Here is a 23,484-nt window from a genome sequence, read left to right on the forward strand (position 1 = left end):
GATCATGTAAATAATGTTTCTTGTGAATGTTCTCCATCATTTTTATAAACTCCTATTCTAAATTAATTTTGAATATTTGACTTTTTTCTATTATCTTTAATATAACATTCTAAATATCCAACAAACCATGTCCAATAAGTTCAACAATTTCAAAGTTATGTCTATCTACTATTTATTTTTTGATATTATATCTTTTTTATAAAAATAAATTCTTCTATGATTTATCTATTTTTGAAAACTCCAAAGGATTAAAAGAACAATTGACATTCTCGGTCAAAAGATGCATAATTCTATTAGATCTGTGTCTATCTACTATTTATTTTTTGATATTATATCTTTTTTATAAAAATAAATTCTTCTATGATTTATCTATTTTTGAAAACTCCAAAGGATTAAAAGAACAATTAACATTCTTGGTCAAAAGATGCATAATTCTATTAGATCTGTGTCTATCTACTATTTATTTTTTGATATTATATCTTTTTTATAAAAATAAATTCTTCTATGATTTATCTATTTTTGACAACTCCAAAGGATTAAAAGAACAATTGACATTCTCGGTCAAAAGATGCATAATTCTATTAGATCTGAAGAAAGTAACAATGACTATATATTAAGTAAAGAAAAAAAATAAAGGCATCTTACAATATAACTTATATCCACCATTATTTTCTTCCATTCAATATTTTTCACAAATTATGTTCTAACTTCTTTATCTTCAACCATATATATATATATATATATATATATATATAAACTATGTTAGCTTCCAAATTCTCTATTAAATTTCTACCCCTACATTTTCTTTACTTCACACCCCCAAATCGTACACCAGCAGACATTAGTGTCAAATCCCTTTTCACCGCACGTAAACAACCTTTGCTCACATTCTACGTCCACGTCATTCGAAGTTTGACATGGACCTCTGCATCCATGAATCTTTCCTTCCTACCTACCTACCCACAAATTCCACGATTACCAAACCAATGTCCCACGGCGGCAGGTCGAAAACATCCCAAGAACCCACGCAACGAAATCGATGGCGAACTTTTACCACCTAAGACCGCGGATGGGTCTCGGCCATGCGGGGCCACTCAACGTCCGTACTGATAAATCCTACTAGGGGACGGATCTACAAGTGCACCTGGACGGAATTTCGACCGACGGCCTTGTCCTCGTGCTCGACGACTGACACATCTCCCTCAGTTGACGCCTCCCCGCGTCAAGAATTCTGCGACATGATGGAAGAGTTACTACTACAGTCCAAACGCCCGCACGGATCTTCCAGGCTCGAATCGTCCTGGACCGTTTGTTTATCCGCTCCACTTCGGGGAAAAAGGATGGTAGTAAGTGGGGGTGAAGCAGGCGCCTCCCCGTGTTTCGCTAAAGGCTCGTGCTGCTCCGAGGGGGTGAGAATCTCGACGTGTTTGCATGGAGGGGTTTTGCAACGTGGAAATCTTAGCCATTACTTCCACGTCATTCATCCTGATTCACCCTATGAAATGGTCTCACATTTTTTTTTGCATTCTGAGAATCTGACGTTTGTGTGAGTGTCTTTGGCGAGAGAAAGAGAGAGCGAGAGAGAAGTAAAGGGATGCGATACTCTATCCTATGAAGTTTAAACATCGACATCTAGAAGCTAAGAGTTGACTTGAGACATGAAATGAAAAAATGTGTTACACATTCATTCGTGATGCTGGTAAATGGTTTAGAATGGTTTAACAGGGTGAATAGTAAGAGTCGCAAGTTTTTAGAGAATACTAATACTTCTGTTCAATGGCGTCAGTTGTGTGAATCTTCAGTACAAAGACATGAAATTAGATATCTTAGAACTTCACACAAATGTCGACATGGATCATGACGTAGCTATGAGTCCGTGCATTCAGGTGGGTTTGCGGTGGAGACTGTTGGGTGGTAGGTAGTGTGGCCACCTCTTGACAAGAGAAAATGGCTTATCTGGCAAAAGATACTCAAAGGTCGTGCGTCTGTGATGACTATTGGCCTTGCAGTATGCAACTCCTTCTGAAGTAAAAAGACAAAAGGCGGAAATTTCGTACCCAGTGATCAGTTGCGCGTGGTTGGTCATCGTTATCACTTGCGACCTGCTTCTAATGCCACCGCCCACGAAGTCATTGTACCATTGCAGTACTTGTCGACGACGATCCTGTGCTCCGTTGACAGTTGAGTAACACCTTTGGTATTACCGGTTGTTTCGACATCGAGGTCGTGACTGGGGAAGGGAAGGCCATGTCCGAAGTTGCGAAGTTGCGAAGGTGATGGAGGGCTCTGGGGACAAGCGACATGAGAATTTGGACGAGGATGGGTACAACTGGCATGCGCAGTCGGTGGAATCCGTGAGCAAGGCGTTGGGGACGAATCCAAACCTGGGCGTGTCGGATGGGCGGAGTGCAGAGCTGCTGAAGCAGCACGGTTACAACGAGCTGAAGGGGCAGGCTGGGGTGAACCCATGGAAGATCTTGCTGCGGCAGGTCTCGAACGGCCTGACGGCCGTGCTTGTCGTCGCTATGGTTGTATCCTTTGCAGTGAAGGATTATGCCGAGGCGGGGGTTCTGGTAATTGTGATTGCGTTCAATACAATCGTGGGGTTTGTGCAAGAATACCGCGCCGAGAAGACCATGGATGCATTGCGGAAAATGGCGTCACCCTCGGCGAAGGTGATTCGAGACGGAAGCCATCACCGAATCTCGAGCAGGGATGTGGTGCCCGGGGACTTGTTGACGTTCGAGGTCGGGGATGTTGTACCTGCTGACTGTCGTCTGATTGAGGTTCTGAACCTGGAAGTCGACGAGGCGTTGCTGACAGGAGAGGCTGTGCCTTCTTTGAAGACTGTGCAGCCGATCGGGGGGAAGGATGTCTCGATTGGGGACCGCACCAACATGTCATACTCAAGTACTACGGTGGTGAAGGGGAGAGGGAAGGCGATTGTGGTGAGCACAGGGATGTCTACCGAGATTGGAAAGATTTCCAAGGCCATCAACGAGACGAAGACGCAGTCCACTCCTATGCAGAGGAAGCTTAATCTGATGGCCTACATGCTCCTCGCATTTGCGCTGCTGCTTGCGCTGATTGTGTTTGCTGTAAACAAGTTTAACTTCAGTACTGAGGTTGTGATTTACGCCATCGCGCTCTCGATTGCTATCATTCCTGAGGGGCTGATTGCAGTCATCACGATTGTACAAGCGCTAGGCGTGCGGCGTATGGCCAAGCAGCATGCATTGGTGAGGAAACTGGTGGCGTTGGAATCGCTTCAAGCAGTGACCAATATCTGCTCGGATAAAACGGGTACGCTGACGGAGGGAAAGATGGTGGTGACGAACGTTTGGCTGCCGGGACATGAGTCTGAGTACATTGTCGCTGGGCAAGGGTACGAGACTGTTGGCGACTTGTCCACTTCGGCGGGTGTCGCTGTAGTTAGATCAGCGGCGCTGGAGGATGTGAATTATCGATTGCTGGTGGAGTGCTGTGCCTTGTGCAACACGGCGAACATCGTCGAGGCATCCGAGGGTAAAGTGTGGGGAGACCCCACTGAGATCGCCCTCCAAGTGTTCGCATATAAAATGGAGATGGGTATGCCCATTCTGCGTAAACACAAGGAACTCGTTGAGGAATTTCCTTTCAGCTCAGACACGAAGCGGATGAGCATGGTATGCCAGACTGAGTCGGGAAACTTCTTAGAGATTTTCACGAAGGGTTCTGAAGTTGTGCTCAGTATTTGCGACAACGTGATGGATCGGACTGGAGACATACATAGCATCTCTGGGGACGAGGGGTTCTTGAAGCTCGTCTCAACGCAACAGGAGGAGATGGCAAAGCAAGGTTTAAGGGTTCTAGTGCTCGCGTACGGGCAAGTATCGGAGAGATCCATCGGCAAGCCCCTTTCAAAGTGGGAGCGTAACGACGCTGAGAAAAGCTTGACATTCCTTGGTTTGGTTGGAATCAGAGACACTCCTCGGGTCGAGTCTGAGCAATCTGTGCGCAATTGTCACCGCGCCGGTATTACAGTTCACATGCTCACCGGAGACCATAAAGCCACCGCTATGTCGATTGCAAAGGAAGTGGGAATCATAGAGGAACCACATGGGTCTGAGATAGCGAATGGTAATGAAATCGTCCCCTTGTCAGCATCTGTCATGACCGCGACAGAATTTGACCAACTGACTGATGAGCAAGTGGATGCTCTGGTCGATCTCCCTCTTGTAATTGCGCGGTGCACACCCTCAACGAAGGTGAGAATGATCGACGCGCTCCACCGGAGAAAGAAATTCGTGGCCATGACCGGCGACGGGGTGAACGACGCGCCCAGTTTGAAGAAGGCCGATGTGGGAATCGCCATGGGCGCAGGTAGTGATGTGGCCAAGACAAGCAGTGACATCGTGCTCACAGACAACAACTTCGCAACCATAGTACAAGCCATCGGCGAAGGGCGGAGGATTTTCTCCAACATCAAGAAGTTCGTGTTGCACCTGCTGAGCACTAACGTCGGACAAGTGATAGTGCTACTGATAGGTTTGGCTTTCAAGGATCGGACGGGCACTTCCGTCTTTCCACTATCCCCAGTGCAGATTCTCTTTCTGAATCTCGTCACGGGAACACCGCCTGCCATGGCTCTGGGAATTGAGCCGGCCTCCTCTTCCGTGATGCAAGTCCCTCCCCACGTCAAAGGACTTTTCACTGTGGAGCTCATCATGGACATCTTCATTTTCGGCACCTTCATAGGCATCCTCGCCCTGGCATCATGGGTGCTCGTCATCTACCCCTTCGGAAACTCCGACCTCGCCACTCTCTGCAACACCACCGCCAACTTACAAGAATGCTCCACCATCTTCCGCGCCAGGTCCACAGTTCAACTGTCCTTCACGTGGATGATCCTCTTCCACGCTTACAACTGCCGCCACCTCCGTGCCAGTTTGCTCACTGCTGAGGGAGGCGGCGCCTCGCGGTTCTTCTCCAACAAAGTTTTGGTTGCGAGTGTGTTCATCGGTGCTCTTCTGCCCATCCCCACCATCTACATCGGCACGCTCAACACGGAAGTCTTCAAGCAGGAAGGCATTACCTGGGAGTGGATCATCGTGATCGTCTCGGTGTTCGTCTTCTTCTTGCTATCAGAGTTTTACAAGCTGCTTAAGCGTCGCTTCATTAAAACTCCCTACAACATGTGATCAATCACCTCCAACCTCATGTTGCAGAATCCGCACCCATGCTGTTGCATGAACCACTACTACTTCATTTCTATCCTTGAACCTGTATTATGTAGATAGATGATGAATGTAGATAGATTTGATATTATCTTGAGGCAAAGCTTTTTAGAAGTTTCATAGACATGTTTGTTTCTAGATATATTTGTAGTTGATTGGTAGGTTAGAAACTTGGCCAAAAGTTAGCCACATATTGCACATGCTAGTAACTTGTGCATATAGGAAACTTCTCTTACAAGTTAGATATATGTCTTGCCAGTTGGACATTTTTCAAAGGTCTTATAGAATGTCGCCAAGTAGCTTCTAATTAAAGCAACAATGGTGAAGCCTTCTTCATTCATGTCAATGTCTTTTTGGTATTTAATCTTATTTTAAGGCTTTCGAGTCTTTTTATCTTTAGCAATAGAAATTCTAATTTAATAATATACTACCATTGAGTATTTTTCTAGTCTTTTTGAGTAACAAGAATATATTGATTTTTTAGTTCTTTAAGATTCATATTCTTAACAATTTAATAAGAATATTAATTTTTTATTTTTATTCTATTTTTATAAATGACTGGATTATCTCACTTTTATTGTTGTATTTCAAATGTTATAGACTATTGACCTTTGAAATAATATTTAATTTTCTAATACTAATCTTTTCCTTAAAGAGAGTTGATTATCTTTTTTGTAGAAATTTTCATTTGATATTAGAGGTTGTAGATTATCTTCTTCTAATTTAACTTTTAGATTTGTTTGAATTGTCTGTAGAAGGAAAAATATGGATTCTACTCTTGGCAGAAGTAAAAATAGATTTGTAATTATTACAAATATTCACGAGCTTTTTAACACTCTTAAGGTGGAAATTTCATAGATCTTCAATATTAATCATGGAAGTAGTATTCCTACACTGACGAAAGAAGTCAATAATGAAGTCTAAAATCTATGCTAAGAAGTTGTACAATTGAAAGAAGCAAATGAATCAAATTTACAACTAAGTTTGAAGAATCTTGCTCATACAAACATGAGAGTAACAAGGATAAATATGCTAGAGATATTTGATGGAACTAGATCAAAATATTGAGGATTTTTACAGTAAGTAAAGATCTACTTGAGATTGCATTTATCTTAATACCTCAATAAATTTACTTAAGTCAAATTTATAAACACATTTCTACTTAGAAGTGTCTTTTTTGATTGACACCATTGATGGAAAATAATTCACAACTATTCTGTCACTTAAATTCATTTTTAGAAGTCTTTATGGCCATATTTGAAAAAAGTAATTGAAAAAAAGTAGCAAGGATTAAACTTATATCTTTATGATAAGGATTACATTTAGCTATTACATATGCTATTGAATTCTAAAACCTCACATAAAATATGTATTGAAATGATAAAGCTCTTATCAATAAATTTTGATATGCATTAAAAGATAACATCAAAGTTTTACTGTTGATGATGCCAAGAGCAGACTTATTGAAGCAATTTATTGCTTAAGCCATTGCATGTAATAATTGAATATTTGAAAGATGTCAAGAATAAAGATTTGGTTGGAGAAATATAAGTCAAGACATGTGTATAACCTCGAACTTCATTTAAGTTTATTTATCAAGACCAAAACCTATTTAAATGGGTATGGTATATTTTAAACCTCTTATTAAACAAGAAATGATTTGAAGTCATCAAGAAGGTTTTTATTTATATTATAGAGAATCTAAGCATATTATTTAACATTGTCCAAAGAAACAATGTAATCACAAAATGAAGAGCATAGTTGTCAAAGAAGACAACATATCAAAAAATCAATTTTTTCAATTATAATAAGGACTATGCGGCTAGAATCTTATGCAATATCTAATAAAGGTCTCATTCTTTCTTTAGATCCTTTACCTTGCTTTATGATAAAAATTTATTTAGGACCAAAAAATCACAAATCTTAGTTTTATTAGATTCAAAAGCCTTGACCTGTTTTATAAAGAAAGACTTTATTTAAAAACAAGATATAAATTTAATTTAAAAAATAAAAATTCTAAATATAGAAGTAATAAATAATTATTTTTTATCTTTTTAAAATATTACCTATAAAATTATTCTTTTAAATGTAACAACTAATGGTTATAATAGGTTAGTAATATTTAATATAATTAGATCTATTTTTAATCAAATTATTTTAAGATTATTGTGGCTAAAAAATTATAATCCCTAAATAAATTAGATTACTTATAATTTTTATTTTTTTAAAGTTTAGCCTAAGATTTTGCTAATCAAGTAAAAATCCCTAAATCTAATATATCTAAATCTTTATTATTAGATACAAGAGCTTTCATGAATGTGACAAAAAAATGGTCAATTTTTCCTATATATATCATATCTATTTTTGATGCAAAAAAGTCTTTAAGTGGCATTTTAAGCCAATACTAAGATTATGAAGACATTTTTGAAAAAAAAAATACAAATATACTTCTAGAACATTGTTTTTATGACTATTCCATTAAACTTCAAGAAGGAGCTCAACCACCATTTGGATCAATCTACAACTTATTATATAATAAGTTGGTTGTATTAAAAGAATACATTTATAAGAACTTAGCTAAAAACTTCATATGCCATTTTAAATCTCCAACATAAGCTACTATTTTATTTGTGAAGAAAAAAGATGAATCATTACGGATGTGTGTTGATTATTGATGACTTAATAAGATCACCATGAAGAATAGGTATCCTTTACATTTGATTTCAAGACTTCTTGATTAATTCAATCAAGCAAAGTTCTATACAAAAATAAATCTACAAAAAACATACAATTTGGTGTGCATCAAATAAGGAGATGAATAAAAGACTGCATTTAGAATCAAGCTAATGTCATGCCTTTTGAACTCACAAATGCACCAATTACTTTTCAGCATCTAATGAATGATGTCTTTCATAAGTTTCTTGATGACTTTGTCAATTATTATCTAGACAAGAATTTAATCTATTCCAAGAACACAAAAGAGTATGAACTTTATTCAATAGCATTTTCAATAACATAAAAAATACAAGATTTATGCCAAAATAGAAAACTATATATTTCATGCTATTCAAGTTTACTCCTTAGGATACATCATTTCAAATGATGGCCATATGATAGATCTTAAGAAGGTCCAAACTATCATGGATGAAAATATTCTAAAAAAATTAAAAATTTGTAATATTTTTGAAATTTGTCAATTAATATCAGATCTTCATCAAGAACTTTTTTCAAATAGCAACTTACTTTATATATTTGACATGTAAAGATAATCTTAAATAGAACAAAGAAGTTGAAGTATCTTTTGAAGCCTTAAAGATACCATCTATTTTTGCACCAATCTTGTATTATATCAACTTTTTCAATGCATTTTTTATAAAAATAAATATCAAACTTTATTATAGGTGTTATTTCATTACAAAAAGAAGAAATTGACAAGCTCTTTTTACTAGCTTTTTAATCCAAGAAAATATTAATAGCCAAAATTAACAATAAGATCCATAATGAAGAGCTTCTTAGAATTATGGATTTATTTCAAGAATAGTGTCATTATCTAAAAGACACTTCTAATCCAAACAATGTAGATATAAATCACATAAATCTCAAGCACTTTATATTGGTACATATTTTGAATCATTGCCAAGCCCATTAGAACATATCTTTATCAAGATTTGATTTCAAGATCACATATTGATCCAAAAAATAACAAGGTTTATTAGATGTGTTTTCTAGATGTTTTTATTTTGTATCAAAAGAAGAAAATCCAACTTTTCATTAACAAAGAATGATTTTCTTAAAACCAAAGCATTTTCATCTTAAAGCAATGAAATTAACATTGGCTATTAACTCAAATTTTTTTCAAGCAAGTTCAATTAAGTATATTGTCTGTTTTTCTTGTTCATGATATTAAGAATATATATTTTTTTATATCTCGTGATTCTTCTAAGTTTGAGTTAAAAAATAATCTATTTTATTTTGAGGCACTATTATATATTCTACAAGATAAAACATAATTATATATTCTTCAAACTTTTCATAACTTTCTAGCAACTTGACATTTTGGATAAAATAAGACTTTGAAGCTAATATCTAGAGATTTTTAGTGGCTTCAAATGTAGAAGATAGTTAAAGACTTTGTACAATTATGTGACATTTTTTCAAGATTAAAAACTCCTTGTCATCAATTTTATGGACTTCTTCAGCTATTAATTGATCTAAACCAATCATAATCTTATGTTTCTATAAACTTTATTACAAGTCTTTTATTTTCATATTCTTTTGACTCTATATTGATTATAATAGATTGATTCACCAAGATATTATATTTTATATTATGTATAAAATCTATTATAAGTAAAAAAATAACTAAACTTTTCTTTGACAATATTTATTGCTTTCATCGATTGTCAAAATATATTATATGGAATCAAAGGACTTAATTTGTATTAAGATTTTAGAAAGGTCTTTTTAAGATTCTAAAGATAGATATAAAAATATCTTTAATTTTTCATCCTCAAATTGATGAACAAATAGATTGAATGAATTAAGTTTTGAAGCAATATTTGAAGTATTCCATAAAATATCAATAAAATGATTAAAAAGATCTTTTATCATTAAAAAAATTTACTTATAATAATATGATATATTATTTTATGCAATAAATACCTTTCTTTGCCAATTATAATTATTATTCATAACTTGATATTTCAAAAGTTGATAAACTTACAATGGAAGATTTAGCAAATCATTTATCTAAGTTATATACAACAATGAAGGTACAACTAGAAAAAACTCAAGAATGATAAAAGATCAATACAAATGCTTATCGTAAAGAACAACCTCAATTCCATGTTGGCAACAATATATAATTACTTTGTTATAACATCAAGATTATTTATCTTTATAACAATTTGGATTATAATAAACTTTGACTATTTCCTACATATGAATAGATTTATTCAATTGCTTATCAATTATATCTAATAGAATCTATGAAGATTACTTTCATATTTCATGTGTCTCTTCTTAAGCCATATAAGATAATAGATATACTAGGAAGACAAAAAAATGCCTTACCCTCTCATAGAAGTGAATAATACCCAAAAGTATGAAATAAAAGAAGTCTTTGATTCAAGGCAAATCTAAAATAGATTAGAATATCTTATTCATTGGTATAGATATAATATTAGTGAATATACATGAAAGCTAGTTAAAAATCTTACAAATATTGGAAAGAATATTGATACTTTTTATTAACAACATCTATTAAAACTAAGATACATAATAGCAAATCTTTGCTATAAAAACAATGAAATTTAAAAAAGATTATATTCTATTTTCTATCTTTGTTTGTAACTTCTATTGATTTGTGATTTTAAACATAATAAGTGTATTTTTTATATTAAGTATTTAAATGAGTCACTTTAGTGACTCACACCATATTGTATAAAGCATAGTTTTTAAAATACTATTATATGATTCACTTTTAGTAAATAGAAGTATTAAAAAATAATAAAAATAATAATAAAAATAAAAAATGAATAATTACATATATATATATATATATAGATATATATATAGATATTTTAAGATTAGCAATCAACAATAGGAAGAAACAAATAGATTGGTTATATATTTTTTGAGAATTGCTCTATGATAATTATTTTAAGAATTTTTAGTTATTTATTTAGTTAATATAAATGACTGGAACATGCTTTAAAATTTTATTTTCAGTTATTAGCAACTATGAATTTAAATTATTATTTTTGTTAGTTATTAAAAATCTTAAGCTTGAAAAATATTTTGTAATCCATACAAAGACAATTGTTTTTGTCATAGAAAGAGTGCTCATGTATAATAAAACAATAAATTATTAGAAAAAAGAAGTAAGGAAATAAATAATTATAATTTTGGAATCTATATATATATATATATATATATATATGTATGTATATAATAATTATTTTTTGTTAAATACTTTTTGAAAGCAATGCCAGTCTATTCATGCATGCATACATATATATATATATATATATATATATATACAATATAAAAGTATGCAAGTTACAAATAAGCATGAATCTAAATGTGTTAGATTTGTAAGTGAAGTACCAAGTAATGTGTAGAACTTAAGTCATCCAATTTATAATTTAAAATTTATAAAATAAAAATATAAAATAACAAAGAATAGAAGATTTAAAAGTATAAGGATTTTAAATTACATTTTTACAATATTTTATAAAGTATCTAAAAAAATTTTAAATTAATAAATTGATCTATGGAAATTTTAAACAAAAGTAAAGTCTCCATGTTTGAAAGAAAATTGAAAATATTAGTGTTTAAAAAAGAAACGATAAATTCGTTTTTGGTTATTAAAACTCAATACAGTCAAATTATATTAGAAGAAATGTAAAATTTAATAGATATTTGTTTCCGATTCCAGTGAAACAAAACAATAATGATTTAGATGTTATTATTGCCAAGTAAATTTCTTGCCACTTTTCAATCTACCAAAATAATTGCATGGTATTTTTTTACTGAAGTCTTTATGAAATTCTTGTACTCTACTTGTAGAATAAGTATGTGGTATTGATTGATTGTCACTACAAGTTAAAAAATATAAACCATATAAAAAATCATAACTAAATTATATTAAAGAATTATATATATATATATATATATATATATATATATTTACCACCAAATTAATTTTATTAGTTTGATATTGTAAAATCTCAAAATATTTTTGGATAAAAGTTGTTTATTATATATTAATAGTCAAGTATTTAAATAAAAATTTGAACCAATACACACAACTTCACATTTGAAAAAAGTAAAAAATAAAATAAAATAATTATCTATACTATGCAAAATTAAGAGTATTTGTATATAGTATGGCATTCTATGTAGCAACTAGAAACATGCTATGTGAATTGAGTTAGAAATGCTGTTGTTGCAAATTTTAAAGTTAACATGTAAGAGTATGTAATTAAAATCTAATCAGAATAAAAATATCAGAGGTGTCAAATTGAAGAAAATTTGAAGATATTAGGAGCAATTTCACAAAATCAGGAGGTAAAAAAATATTAATAAAAGTAAATAAAATTGATTGAAGAAGAAGGACAAGAAGAATATTATACATTAAAGTTTAATGTATATAAAAAAATGTGTATAAGAAACGTAATTAAGAATATTTAAGAAGCTATACAACTTGAGAAACAAAATGAATGTTTTTTTACAATTAATTATATATTAATCTGATATAGTTTTTAATATTTAATATAAAAAGGATTAATTTGATATTCCTTGTACTGGTACAAGTAATCACATTATATTTATTCATTTCATAAATATGTTTGAATAAAATCTTCTCAAGAATAAAGTTATTCAGAGCTAATAAACTCACATTTATTTATTTATTTAGTCATTTATTTTGATTTAGCATTTAGGAAACGATTATGACACTTCTGTTATATCCATGGTAGTATGTCCACAAAGGTTTTTTCTTTTTCTTTTTTCTTTTAAGCTTGTAAAGTTATAGAATTTTCAATCATATGCCTATCTACACAAAGGAGCTAAAATTTGCAAATTTTGCAATGACTATAATTATCAATATATTAACTTCAAATTAACCAACTTCTCCCAATTCGTCAATGCATCTCTGAAGGAGTGCCCTATACAATGCAATTTTAAAGTTGGCCAAGTATTAAAGACATGAATACTCAGTAACACATACAGTTAATGTACGATTAATTGTTAGCATGTTATCTGTTCTTAACATGTTTATTTTGAATCTTTATTAAAAACATAAATATTGAAAATTAAGTAGTTCTTTTTTATAATTCGAAAACTCCAGAAATAATATTTTTTAAAATTTTAGAAGTTTATTATAACTGTTATTAATATTGATTATTTTAAAGTCTACTTTTTCAAGAAATTAAATAAAGATTAATATACCACTATCATATGGAAAAAACTACAAGTAATATACTAATAACTTTATATATACATATATTAGTTATCATATAAATATGATTATATATATATATTAGTTATCATATAAATATGATTATATATATATATATATATATATATACAGGATAATGATAATTTGACTCAAATTATTGCTAAAGTGACCCACTCCATCTTACCCCATCATTGCACCCTTGCAACCCTCCATCCCTATTTCTGGCCATTCCCCATTCCCAACCATTGCTAAGGATGGGGGTGGGGCCAGGAATGTCGGGAACATGAGAATGGTTCAGAATGGGGATGGGGTTGAAAGGATACAATGATGGTTTAACACATGTGGGTCAATTTAGTAAAAATTTGGGTTGCTATATCATTTTTTCTTATATATATATATATATATATATATATATATTATTATCTTGTCTTCTTTATAATGAGAGCACAAAAATTGAAAAACAATTTTCTTTAGAAGGAGCAAAAAAAAACTTAGTTATAATTTATAATTTTTTGTTCTATTCATACTTTGAATAAATTTCTTCCAAATAGCCATTGGAATGAAATAAAGACTCACCCAATTCTCAACCATTCTATCAATGATTCTTGCTTCCTGAAATTTGAATAACTCAAACAACATCCAGAATTCACACCTCGTTCAACAATCATTCACGGAGACTATCCAACAAGACCAGATTTTGCCCCTTTCACACATGTGCTTTGTGGAACAAAGGGCACAAGGGTTTACCCACGGACTGATTACTTTGTGGGTGGGATCCAAGAGAAGTTAGGGTTTGCTAGCAGTGAGACAGTGTGATTTTTGTGGGTCGGTGTGGGATTGCACAGTACAGTGCGTCTTCGTTGCGGTCATTGTTGGATCGAGAGCAGGATTGGAAAACTAGGGTTGGGAATCTCTAGCTGGTGTGGAGATTACTCGGGTGGAACAGTCATCGGTGGAAGTCCGTGGAGCTCAAATCCGGAAGCACTCAATTAGGTTGTATGATCCGGGGATCGCGTCACTTTTAGTGACCGATTTTGTTCGTAGGTTTGGTCGAATCTGTTGGGCATGATCTACAGGAGAAGTTTGAGTGAAGGGTCGTCGTTTTTGCATTTTAACGCCCAGAATTTCATCTAAGAGGAATCGCCCCAGTGAAGAGAGCTTTACAGCGCCTGAATTTTTCGAAATTGCTTTAGTTTGGTAGGTAGGGTAGAAACAGTATTGGGCAAAGGGGGTCATTGCTGATGAGGCCCTAAGATGGTGGCTCCCTTAATAGTGAAGGTCGTTGCCTTCTCGCTTGCAAAAAAGGTCATCGTCTTCCTTGTTGCTAAGGTATGCTTTTCCTCATTTATGCCCTTGACCTCGGCCACTCGGAATTTCCTGTCAAACCCTAAGGTAGATTTATAATCATTAAACATCCTACCTCGTGAGCTGTGGTGGTTTCTTTACAATTCTTTCTAACCCAAAGTGTAATGCTTCCATTGATTATCTGAAGATATTGCAAAGCCATTCTGAGGCTTAGGGTTTGGAATGTGGTGGAACCATCCAGCGCCTCTGGAATCACCACTTCTTTGCTTCCGATTGACACCCTTAAGTTTCGGCGCTTACGGTTGGTTGTAAATTGCCACGAGGTGACGTGCGATTATAATAGCTTATTATGGGAACTCAACAGTTTTGTTTCTCTTGGCTGCAGTTGTATGGATTCCCAAGGCTTTACCGGCGTGCATCTGAGCTCAATCACTATGTAAATCGTGATAATGCAACGAGGAGAGAGAAGTTTCAAAATCGATTACATTTTTTGTTTCGGCTCCCCACCCATATCTACAAAACTGTACAACGTTGGAGAGGAGTACAGCCTCCTCAAGGCCCACCGTCTGCTCCAGGGCAATCACAAAGAATCAACAGCAGCCATCCACAGCACCACCAGGTTGAATTCCAAAATGTTAGAAACCCCTTCACTCATATGGATTCTTTTGGTAATTTTGCATCTCCTTAGTAACTTTTCTACATTCCATTCAAATTGGGTTGTAAGAGTGCTCGCCTGTTATTTCTTTGGTATGTTAGTTTTTCATTTGATCAGTATCGAGTAGGTTTTCTACATAGAAACTTAGCACGCTGTATGTGAAGCAAATTAATCACTATATGCTCTGTTTGCAGGGTCATGAATTTCATACAAGCTCTCATTCATTACGAGTTCCGCTCCTGAATGTGTCGAATCCCTCTAATTTTGGAGGATTTGGCTCTATCAGTCAGTCGATAAGGTCTCATCTATTGGGTTTGAGGGCAGGAGGAAGTCAAAACTCAAAAATCAGGCCATTTTCTGGTTTCGCTACTCTCCCCTTAGGAGTAACGTCACTTGTTTCACCTTCCAGAGAAACAAAAAGCTTGCAAACGATGAGCCGCGGGCATTTCAGTGCTGTTGATTTAGTAAATAGTCATATAATTCAGATGAAAGCGTCCAATTAATTATTGAATTATCTCAAATTAACACAGCCATGTCAACGTACTGCAATGTTTAGCAATAGGAGATATTGGGGTTAAGGGTCGGTCTTGCGTCAGTTTGTACATGTGACGAGGTCTGGGCTTGACTTGTGATTGTGGTTGATCAGTTTACTGTCTTCCCTTCATTGTGCACGCATATTCAAATTGATGCGCTGTCGAACTGGAACTAATTCAGGATGTTGCGTTATTCCACCGATGACGCATCATCGTTATGATATCTAAAATCTCTGAAACCATGCCTATCGTGATTCAGCATTGGAGACGAGCTGTTCATGCAGTTTCAATTAGCATTTCTCAGTACCACATTGAGATTCATAGTTTTAGCATTGCTAGGTTATCTGTGAGCACAATTGACTAGCGTTTATTGAGGAGCAATTTAATTGTATAGTGTTTCAGCACTCGTGTAGTAAGGTCTCATCTATGCTTTTTCAGATGTAACCAGGTTTGAAGTATCGGTGCTGAGTAGCTCGAAGACGAAACTAATAATTTTTCCTTAGGCGGAGAATGACTTCGTTGACAAGCTCACATCCGTGATGCTGTCGATAGAAGGTGGAAAATGTGGTGTCCAGTGATATGTTTATGCTAGTTTCTGTGCTTGTCTCGAAATTCTCGTCGTTCAGCTCGCGGAAATTTGTTAATTGCGTTGGTAGTATTGCATGCTGCAAGTTTCTACTGTAATTTATGAAAAACGTTATCGTTTAATTCCATCTACAGCGCGATTTAAATGGATAAGTAAATCTAATTGCAGCATCCTATGGTGGATGCCAACAGGCACTTTGTAAAACTGTCTGGTTCATCGTACCCTCCACTCCGTACGATTAGTAGTAATTAGATCTATTTGGCGAGAATCTCAGTGACTGAATTTGAGTGGTTCACCTCTCAGGATGTAAATAGCTGGGAAAAGAGTTAATGACAATCGTAATAGTCTGGGTGAGCTATTACGATTATTCAGTGTCATTGATCAGGCATTTCAGGTTTTTGTGAAAATCTGATGATGCATTTTGACAACGCTTTGGAACATAGCGCATTCAGAACTTGTGGCAACTGTTGTCGTACTTTACTGAATGGGGCAGATAACAGGTTGTATAACCAGTACAAATATCTCTCGGCAGATATTTCAAGTCACCAGTAAATTTTCATGCTTCCTCGACCTCTCAAGGATAGGATGTCTAGTCTCTTCACAAACCTTCACACCGATGAGCACAGGACCAACTTCATGCAGTTGTCTGCTCCACCCTAGCTTGGCAGCATGATTGCATCCTCAATTGGCGCAAGCACTGTCAGCCTGCACACCACAACCAATTTACAATCATAAAAAAGAACAATTATCCCCTGTGACCGCATCAGACTCAATCGATTTTGTGGCGCGGCCCTTTCTGCCATCTGTCTAACTATTTGAAGACGACAAAATTCGAAATTGACAATGGAGGTTGTTTCCTCAAGAAAACTTACACCATAACCCTGATTTCAAACAGGGGAACAGACCAGACGAATCGAGAGTCAGGTAGCAAGAAATGTTCCTAGAAACTGGCAAATTAAGAAGAAACTCGAAACGTTAAAGCGAAATTGGGACAAGGGCTTTTACCGTTCCAGCCTCTTGAACCTTAGAAGCCAAATGAGAGGGAAGCTCCACTCCAGGCCAGCTCTTGCACAGGCACAAATCCTTCTCTTTGTCGGCGATGCCGTTGTAAACGCCCGGGACGTGCTTCCCGCACCCCGCCCATGACGTCTTCCCACATTTACTGCATCTCACGGAGTAACACATCCTGCCTCGATCGATCTTCAAAACCCCACTTCCTGCAATGCGCACTGACAGAAGCACCAAATCTCACACGAACACACGTTCACAGGTGACGGCAGTAAAAACCCACAACCAGAATTTAAGTGCCGATGGCCTGCGCCACTCCCGTACGGACGATCGGGAGTGGGATCCTTCAATAGGACCTTCCTTCCAGCCCCTGATGCGGCATGAACTCTGTCAGCCTCATCGAATTGTGGCGCATAAACCTCACTACTAAATCGACTAGCTCCGCCATCGTGGGCCGTCGGATCGCAGCTGCCGCTCAGATGCAATCTCAACCGCTGATCGGATTTCTGAAAACGGAGGGAGGGAACGTAAGGGAACTAGGAGGGCGGCAGGTTGGAGGCTGGACAGTTTGGCCCACACTGATCCACATTCACATGCATGGGTGCTGAAGTTTGTTCAAGGGCTGCCCCTCAATCCCAATTTTCAACCATCACTCTTGCTTCAAACAATTTATTTGTTGTTGTACACAACAGCGCTCAATGTACATGATACATTCGTTTCCAGGAAGAATATTTGCAACTCAAAAAGATATTCTTCTCAAACATAGATATTTTATAAACAAGGATTCAACATTGATTATTTTCTTTATCAAAATATTCCGAGCATATTTATCCTAAATCCTAAAAAAAATATTATAATTAAATTATTTTTTAAATATTATATATATACATATATATATATATATATACATCTAGAGAGAGAGAGAGAGAGAGTTGTTTAATGTCACACCTCAATATTGTTAAAGCCACATCTTCTTTTATATCTCATGTTTGGCTGTCATTTCTTGTTTCTTATTTCCAACTCCCATTTTCTTTTTTGTGTGCCTTATTCCCAATTCATCTTCTTATCTCTTGTTCTCAACTTTCATTCTCATCTCTTAATCTATATCCCTTATTTTCTATTCTCCATTCTTTATATCTAATAATCAAGTCAAATGCCTTATATCTCAAGATTATAAAGTTTTTAGAGCATTCTAAGTCCATCACATGATTTTTATATTATAAAAATAAAGAGATATATCAAATCAAAACTTCAAAATTCTTCTCCAATTACAAAATCAATTCAAAAAATCCAAACACTAAACACCCAATATTATCAAATCAATACACATTTACAAAAAATTTGTGATGTGTCATCTACATACGAAAATCTTTTGTATTCTTAGAGTAGATTAAGATGTCGTCCAAATAATAAATGATAAAATCATGAAGAAACTCACAAAAGACATTATTCATTACATGTTAAAAACCAGTTAGAGCATTTGTAAGTCCAAAAGACATGATATCATATTCAAAATGTCCATACTTGATTCTAATTGTAGTTTCTCATTCATTTTTTTTTTTTTTAATGTGTACCAGATTATATGCTCTTTGTAGATCTATTTTTGTATAGAATTTTGCTTCATTGAGTTCATAAAGAAGTCATAAAATCAAAAATATAGGATATCTATTCTTGATGATGATCTTATTGATTCTTTGATAGTCTATATATATCAACAAAGATTTGTATTTTTTCTTTATAAATATAAAAAGAGCCTTGACTAGAGATTTATAATGAAATAAGAAATTTTTAGCTAAGTTTTCATCTATATATTCTTTGAGTGCAGTTGCCTTGTTTTGTGATAGACTATACATTGGTTCAAATGGTGGTTGAGCTTCTTTGTAAAGATCAATAAAATAATCATAAAGATAATGCTTTGGAAGAATTTTTATATTTTTCTTTTCAAAAACGTCTAAGAAATCTTAATATTAGCTAAAAATATTATTTGATATCTTCTCAGTATCAGATAATGCATTGCATATATAACATTTTTTTTTTTTTTTTTTTTTTTTTTTTTTTTTTGTGGCATGCATGAAAGCTCTCACACTTATTAATCGAAGTTTGGATATACTAAACTTATGTATATTTATTTGACTTATGAATTTTTGGATTAAATTATCAAAAATATAAAGGTTACAAAAAATTTAATCTATCTAAGGATTATATTTTTTTAATTAAGATAATCCTAAAATAATTAAATTGAATGAAAAACTTTTCACATTAATTATTATTATATTGATATAGTATTTAATTTTTAAATCTAAAGAAATATTTTATTTGTAATATATTTAGAAAATAGTGAATAACCATCTATGACTTTTATATGTACAAATTTAATTTTTTTGACTAACGATAATTCTTATTCTTTGATGAAATCTTTGTCTTTAAAATAGGCTAAGGCTCTTAAATTAATAAAGCTTAGACTTTGTAATTTTTTGGTCTTTAATAAACTTTTATTATAAAATAAGGTGTAATATACTTTATTAGGTATATATTCTCTTCTTTGATGTCCATTGTTTTAATTCTAAGTGTGTTGGTTATTATTGTTGAGATGTAATTTCTTGTAGAGCTGCAATCTACAAGCATTCCATATGGCTGTTATCTTAATCGATCATTTTTCATAATTGTCCAAAGCCATATTATTTGTCTTTGAGAAACAAAAACTATCTCTAATACTAGCCATTAGTGCCTTTATTAGAAAGCCATGTTTTCTTGCTCCACTTTTTCATCAACTTCGTAGCGCTTGAGAATATGAATTTCTTATCATTTGTTGCTGCTTGAATTTTGATGTTTTGGATAGTCTTTGATTTGAATTAATATTGGACCGTCTAAAAAATCCTAAATTTTATATGAAGTACTAATATATTTTCAAAAACTACCACAAAAAAATTCAACTACAAATTCATTACGGATATTGAGATATGACAAAAGTCCTAGCAGTAGCTTTAAACCCTAGCTTACATACACTTGCATGCTATTTTCTTCATATCTCACAAAATAAGTAGTCAAATACCATGAAACTTTGATCTATAGCTTCTTAACTTAATAAATCACACTTTTAAAAATTTTGAGCCAAAAATTCGACCAGAAACTCAAGATATGGCTCCAACCATTACTATCAACAAAATGACTCACTTACTGCCTTTGAATTACATGTGCTATCTTCAATGGCCTATAACTCCTTCATTTAGATTTGTAATTTATTAAAAAATATATTTAAAGTATAGCCAAGAAAGTTTTCTCTCCAATTCTAATTGCCGATCTTTTATTTTTCTCCGTACGCATATGTTATGCTTCAAAGACTGACAATAGATACAAATTTGATACCTCAACTTTGAATACCTACATCTCCTTCACTAAAACTCGAAATCACACAAATTCTTCACCCAAATTATATCCAAAACTCTGAACTTGCTGACCTTAGCCTCCAAAGCTCAAATGACCTTGAAAGAGATACCCTAATATCTAATAAGGCCTCAGGCAGCCTCCTTGAAGTCCATTGGACATGGGCTTTGACTAATAGGAATAAAGATCTCCATTCTTTGCCTTCATCCAACCATGCCTTACTTTCATCCCTCCCAATAAGCCTCATATTAGTTAATATTTTCTTCTTTAGGTTCTAATCTCCTCTCAAGGCTTTATACTAAATATTTAGGTCTTATAATTTTTTTTAAATATTATAATCAAAAAAGATTAAACTCAAAATAAATTTTTTTATATCTACTCTCTTTAAATTAATCTATTAACTATTCTAACATACACCAAGACTTATGAACATATTATATGTTCTAACTAATTTTTACATACTATAAGCAATTACAGTATGACAGTGTTCAATTTTGTTTTGGTGTATTTTGTCTTATTTTGTAATGAGGCTTTATATTACTATGTTTTAAAAAGATCTTGGGTTTTGAGATAGTCTAATCATGTTTCATTGATATCTAAGCAAATCTTAGATTTTTTACTTTTGATAGCATGTCAATATTCATTATCTAATCCAAAATAAGTTGTTATGGTTATAATAGGTATTGTATTGATGCTACCACAAACTATTCTTAAAAAATCAATTAGATGATGAAAAGACATTATAATAGTAGAGTCAAATAGAGAAATTATAGTATGAGAGATATGGAAGAGCAATTCCAGATGGAGGCTCAAATACAACACCTTTTAGCCTAAATTGCTACTTTACAAGGAAAAATAGAAGCCTCGAGGACAAGAGAGTTGACATCTACTAGGTAGAAATTGAGTAAACCTAGTATATAGTCTACAACTTCAAAATAAGAAGATGTATGTCAATGGCTCTTCAACATATAAAAATACCTCCAACTATTTGGCACAAATACCACTGAAAGAATTATATATATAGTAAGCTATTTGATGGATGCGGCAGCCATTTGGTAGCGACATCAAGCTCAAAGCTATAGAGTCCAAAGTAGATTTTGTGACTGGGAGGAGTTTGAGAGTGAGTTTAAGAATCAATTTTGGTCCATCAATGCAGAAAAGATAATATGCGATTAGTTGACAAATCTTACAGAAGCTAGGTTGATAGAAGATTATGTCTCCTGATTCAAGTTCTAATGTCTCCAATTTAGCAATGTTTGAAAGGCAGAAATGATGGATCGATTCCTATGAGGTTTAAAATCTAGAGTCAAATGAGAGGTGGAATTAAGGGATCCACAAACATTTGAAGAGGCTATTTAGATTGCAAAGAAGATTGATGCTATAGATTTAAAAAATCATGGAGCACAACCTACAATATAAAGTTCTATGCTACTATCTAATATTATGGTACAACAACCAATGTCAATGGAGATTGATGCCCTACAAAGATTATTAACATCACAAAGACAACAAATATTGATACAAAAGACATTGTGTTTCTATTGTTGTGAGCCAAGCCATTAGATCAGAGGTTGTTCAAAACGTCAAAATTCAAGCAGTAGCAAGACAATGCGGGGTTGCAGTTTTAAAACTCACCAAGTTAATAATGAGTCAGAGCAGGAAAACAGAGCTCTTCAATAAAGACGCTAAAAACTAGTACTGGGAATAACTACTGTTTCTCAGAGACAAATGACATGGCCTCAAATAACTATAGTAAGAATCAACTAGTATATCTAATAGAACTACTAAGACAACAACCATGTGAAGTGCTTGTAGATTAAGACTCTACAAAAAATTACATTTTAATTGAAATTACCTACCGGCTTGAAATTAAAACTAAAGCAATCAAGGCAAGAAGTATATACCTTACAAATGACCAAAAGAATATATTGAGTTAGATATGTGAAGATTTTTTTTTTACAATTGATAGACACCTATGTCTTAAGAGAGAGATTCAAGGTGACAGCTAAGATATGATGTTATCTTTGGTATACCATGGCTAAAGATGGAAAATAAGCAAATTGATTAAGTAGCAAAGAAAATCTCTTTTAAAGATGAAGGATGCAAGGTGACTCTTTGCACCACCACATCAAGTGAAGAAGAAAGACAATCTGCAACCAAAGACTTATTCACAGGGACAACCTTTATGAAGAAATAAATATAATATGGACAACCAATATATATGGTGGTTTCTAATCTTTGTGTCACTCATAGAAAAGATAGCCAAAGGAATAGAATGCCATAGCAACTCATATGAAAATATCAAGATGTCTTTCTAACTGACATATCTAGTGGCATGCCTTTTGATTGAGGTGCTTCCTTTCAAATAGAACTATTGAATGGAACCAAACCAGCAAGTTGACCAATTTATTGCCTAGTATCAAAAGAACTTAAAGAATTGTGGAAGATTTTAGATGAATTTTTGAAAAAAAGGCCTCATTCAAGAAAGCACATCACCATAGGGAGCTTTTGTACTCTTTGCACCCAAAAAAGATGGTGGAATTTTCCTTTGCATCGACTATTAAGGCTTCAATAAACAGACTATTAAAAATACATATCTACTTTCATGTGTGGATGATCTTCTTGATCAATTTTGAGGTGCAACCATCTTTACTAAATTGAATTTTTGGAGTGGCTATTGGCAAATACCTATTGCAAGAGAAGATGTGGAAAAGACGGCATTTTGTACGAGCTATGGAAATTTCAAATGGCTAGTTTTATTCTTTGGCCTCACCAATGCTTTAGCTTCTTTCATGGCTTAGATGAATAGATTGTTTTGAGACCTTTTAGACAAG

At 33.8% G+C, this 23,484-nt stretch overlaps 2 protein-coding genes and 1 long non-coding RNA gene across 5 annotated transcripts; 2 read left to right on the forward strand and 1 right to left on the reverse strand.

Moving 5' to 3' along the window:
• Positions 1-2,139: 2,139 nt before the first annotated feature.
• Positions 2,140-5,581, forward strand: LOC112273674 (calcium-transporting ATPase 3-like). Its single transcript, NM_001426558.1, has one exon. It carries the CDS (start codon positions 2,277-2,279, stop codon positions 5,178-5,180), a length of 2,904 nt encoding a protein of 967 aa, NP_001413487.1. The 5' UTR covers positions 2,140-2,276; the 3' UTR covers positions 5,181-5,581.
• Positions 5,582-13,905: 8,324 nt separating this feature from the next.
• LOC112273612 (uncharacterized) lies at positions 13,906-15,895 on the forward strand. Of its 3 annotated transcripts, none has more exons than XM_024502553.3 (3): positions 13,906-14,508; positions 14,870-15,103; positions 15,334-15,895. In XM_024502553.3, the coding sequence occupies exons 1-3, from the start codon at positions 14,434-14,436 to the stop codon at positions 15,640-15,642; spliced, it is 618 nt and encodes a 205-aa protein (XP_024358321.1). In that variant the 5' UTR covers positions 13,906-14,433; the 3' UTR covers positions 15,643-15,895. The 3 variants fall into 3 exon arrangements, with proteins under 3 accessions (XP_024358321.1, XP_024358322.1, XP_024358320.1); XM_024502554.3 differs by having other exon boundaries at positions 13,959-14,508; positions 14,870-15,152; positions 15,334-15,668; XM_024502552.3 differs by having other exon boundaries at positions 14,026-14,508; positions 14,870-15,118.
• An 818-nt stretch (positions 15,896-16,713) lies between these two features.
• LOC141044599 (uncharacterized) lies at positions 16,714-17,521 on the reverse strand. The gene is made up of 2 exons (XR_012216198.2): positions 17,264-17,521; positions 16,714-16,963 (listed from the first exon to the last, which is right to left on the reverse strand). It is a non-coding gene; the product is annotated as an uncharacterized LOC141044599 (long non-coding RNA).
• Between the last annotated feature and the right edge of the window lie 5,963 nt (positions 17,522-23,484).

Source organism: Physcomitrium patens, chromosome 20 (assembly GCF_059467195.1).
Source record: "Physcomitrium patens ecotype Gransden chromosome 20, ASM5946719v1, whole genome shotgun sequence".
Lineage (NCBI taxonomy): Eukaryota > Viridiplantae > Streptophyta > Bryopsida > Funariales > Funariaceae > Physcomitrium > Physcomitrium patens.

Bases quoted from the DNA above. Each gene is read 5' to 3' on its own strand.
- LOC112273674 (NM_001426558.1), top strand. From the start codon at position 2,277: ATGGAGGGCTCTGGGGACAAGCGACATGAGAATTTGGACGAGGATGGG.
- LOC112273612 (XM_024502552.3), top strand. From the start codon at position 14,434: ATGGTGGCTCCCTTAATAGTGAAGGTCGTTGCCTTCTCGCTTGCAAAA. The intron at 14,509-14,869 runs GTATGCTTTTCC...TCTTGGCTGCAG, and splicing joins TCGTCTTCCTTGTTGCTAAG to TTGTATGGATTCCCAAGGCT. The intron at 15,119-15,333 runs GTTAGAAACCCC...CTCTGTTTGCAG, and splicing joins ACCAGGTTGAATTCCAAAAT to GGTCATGAATTTCATACAAG.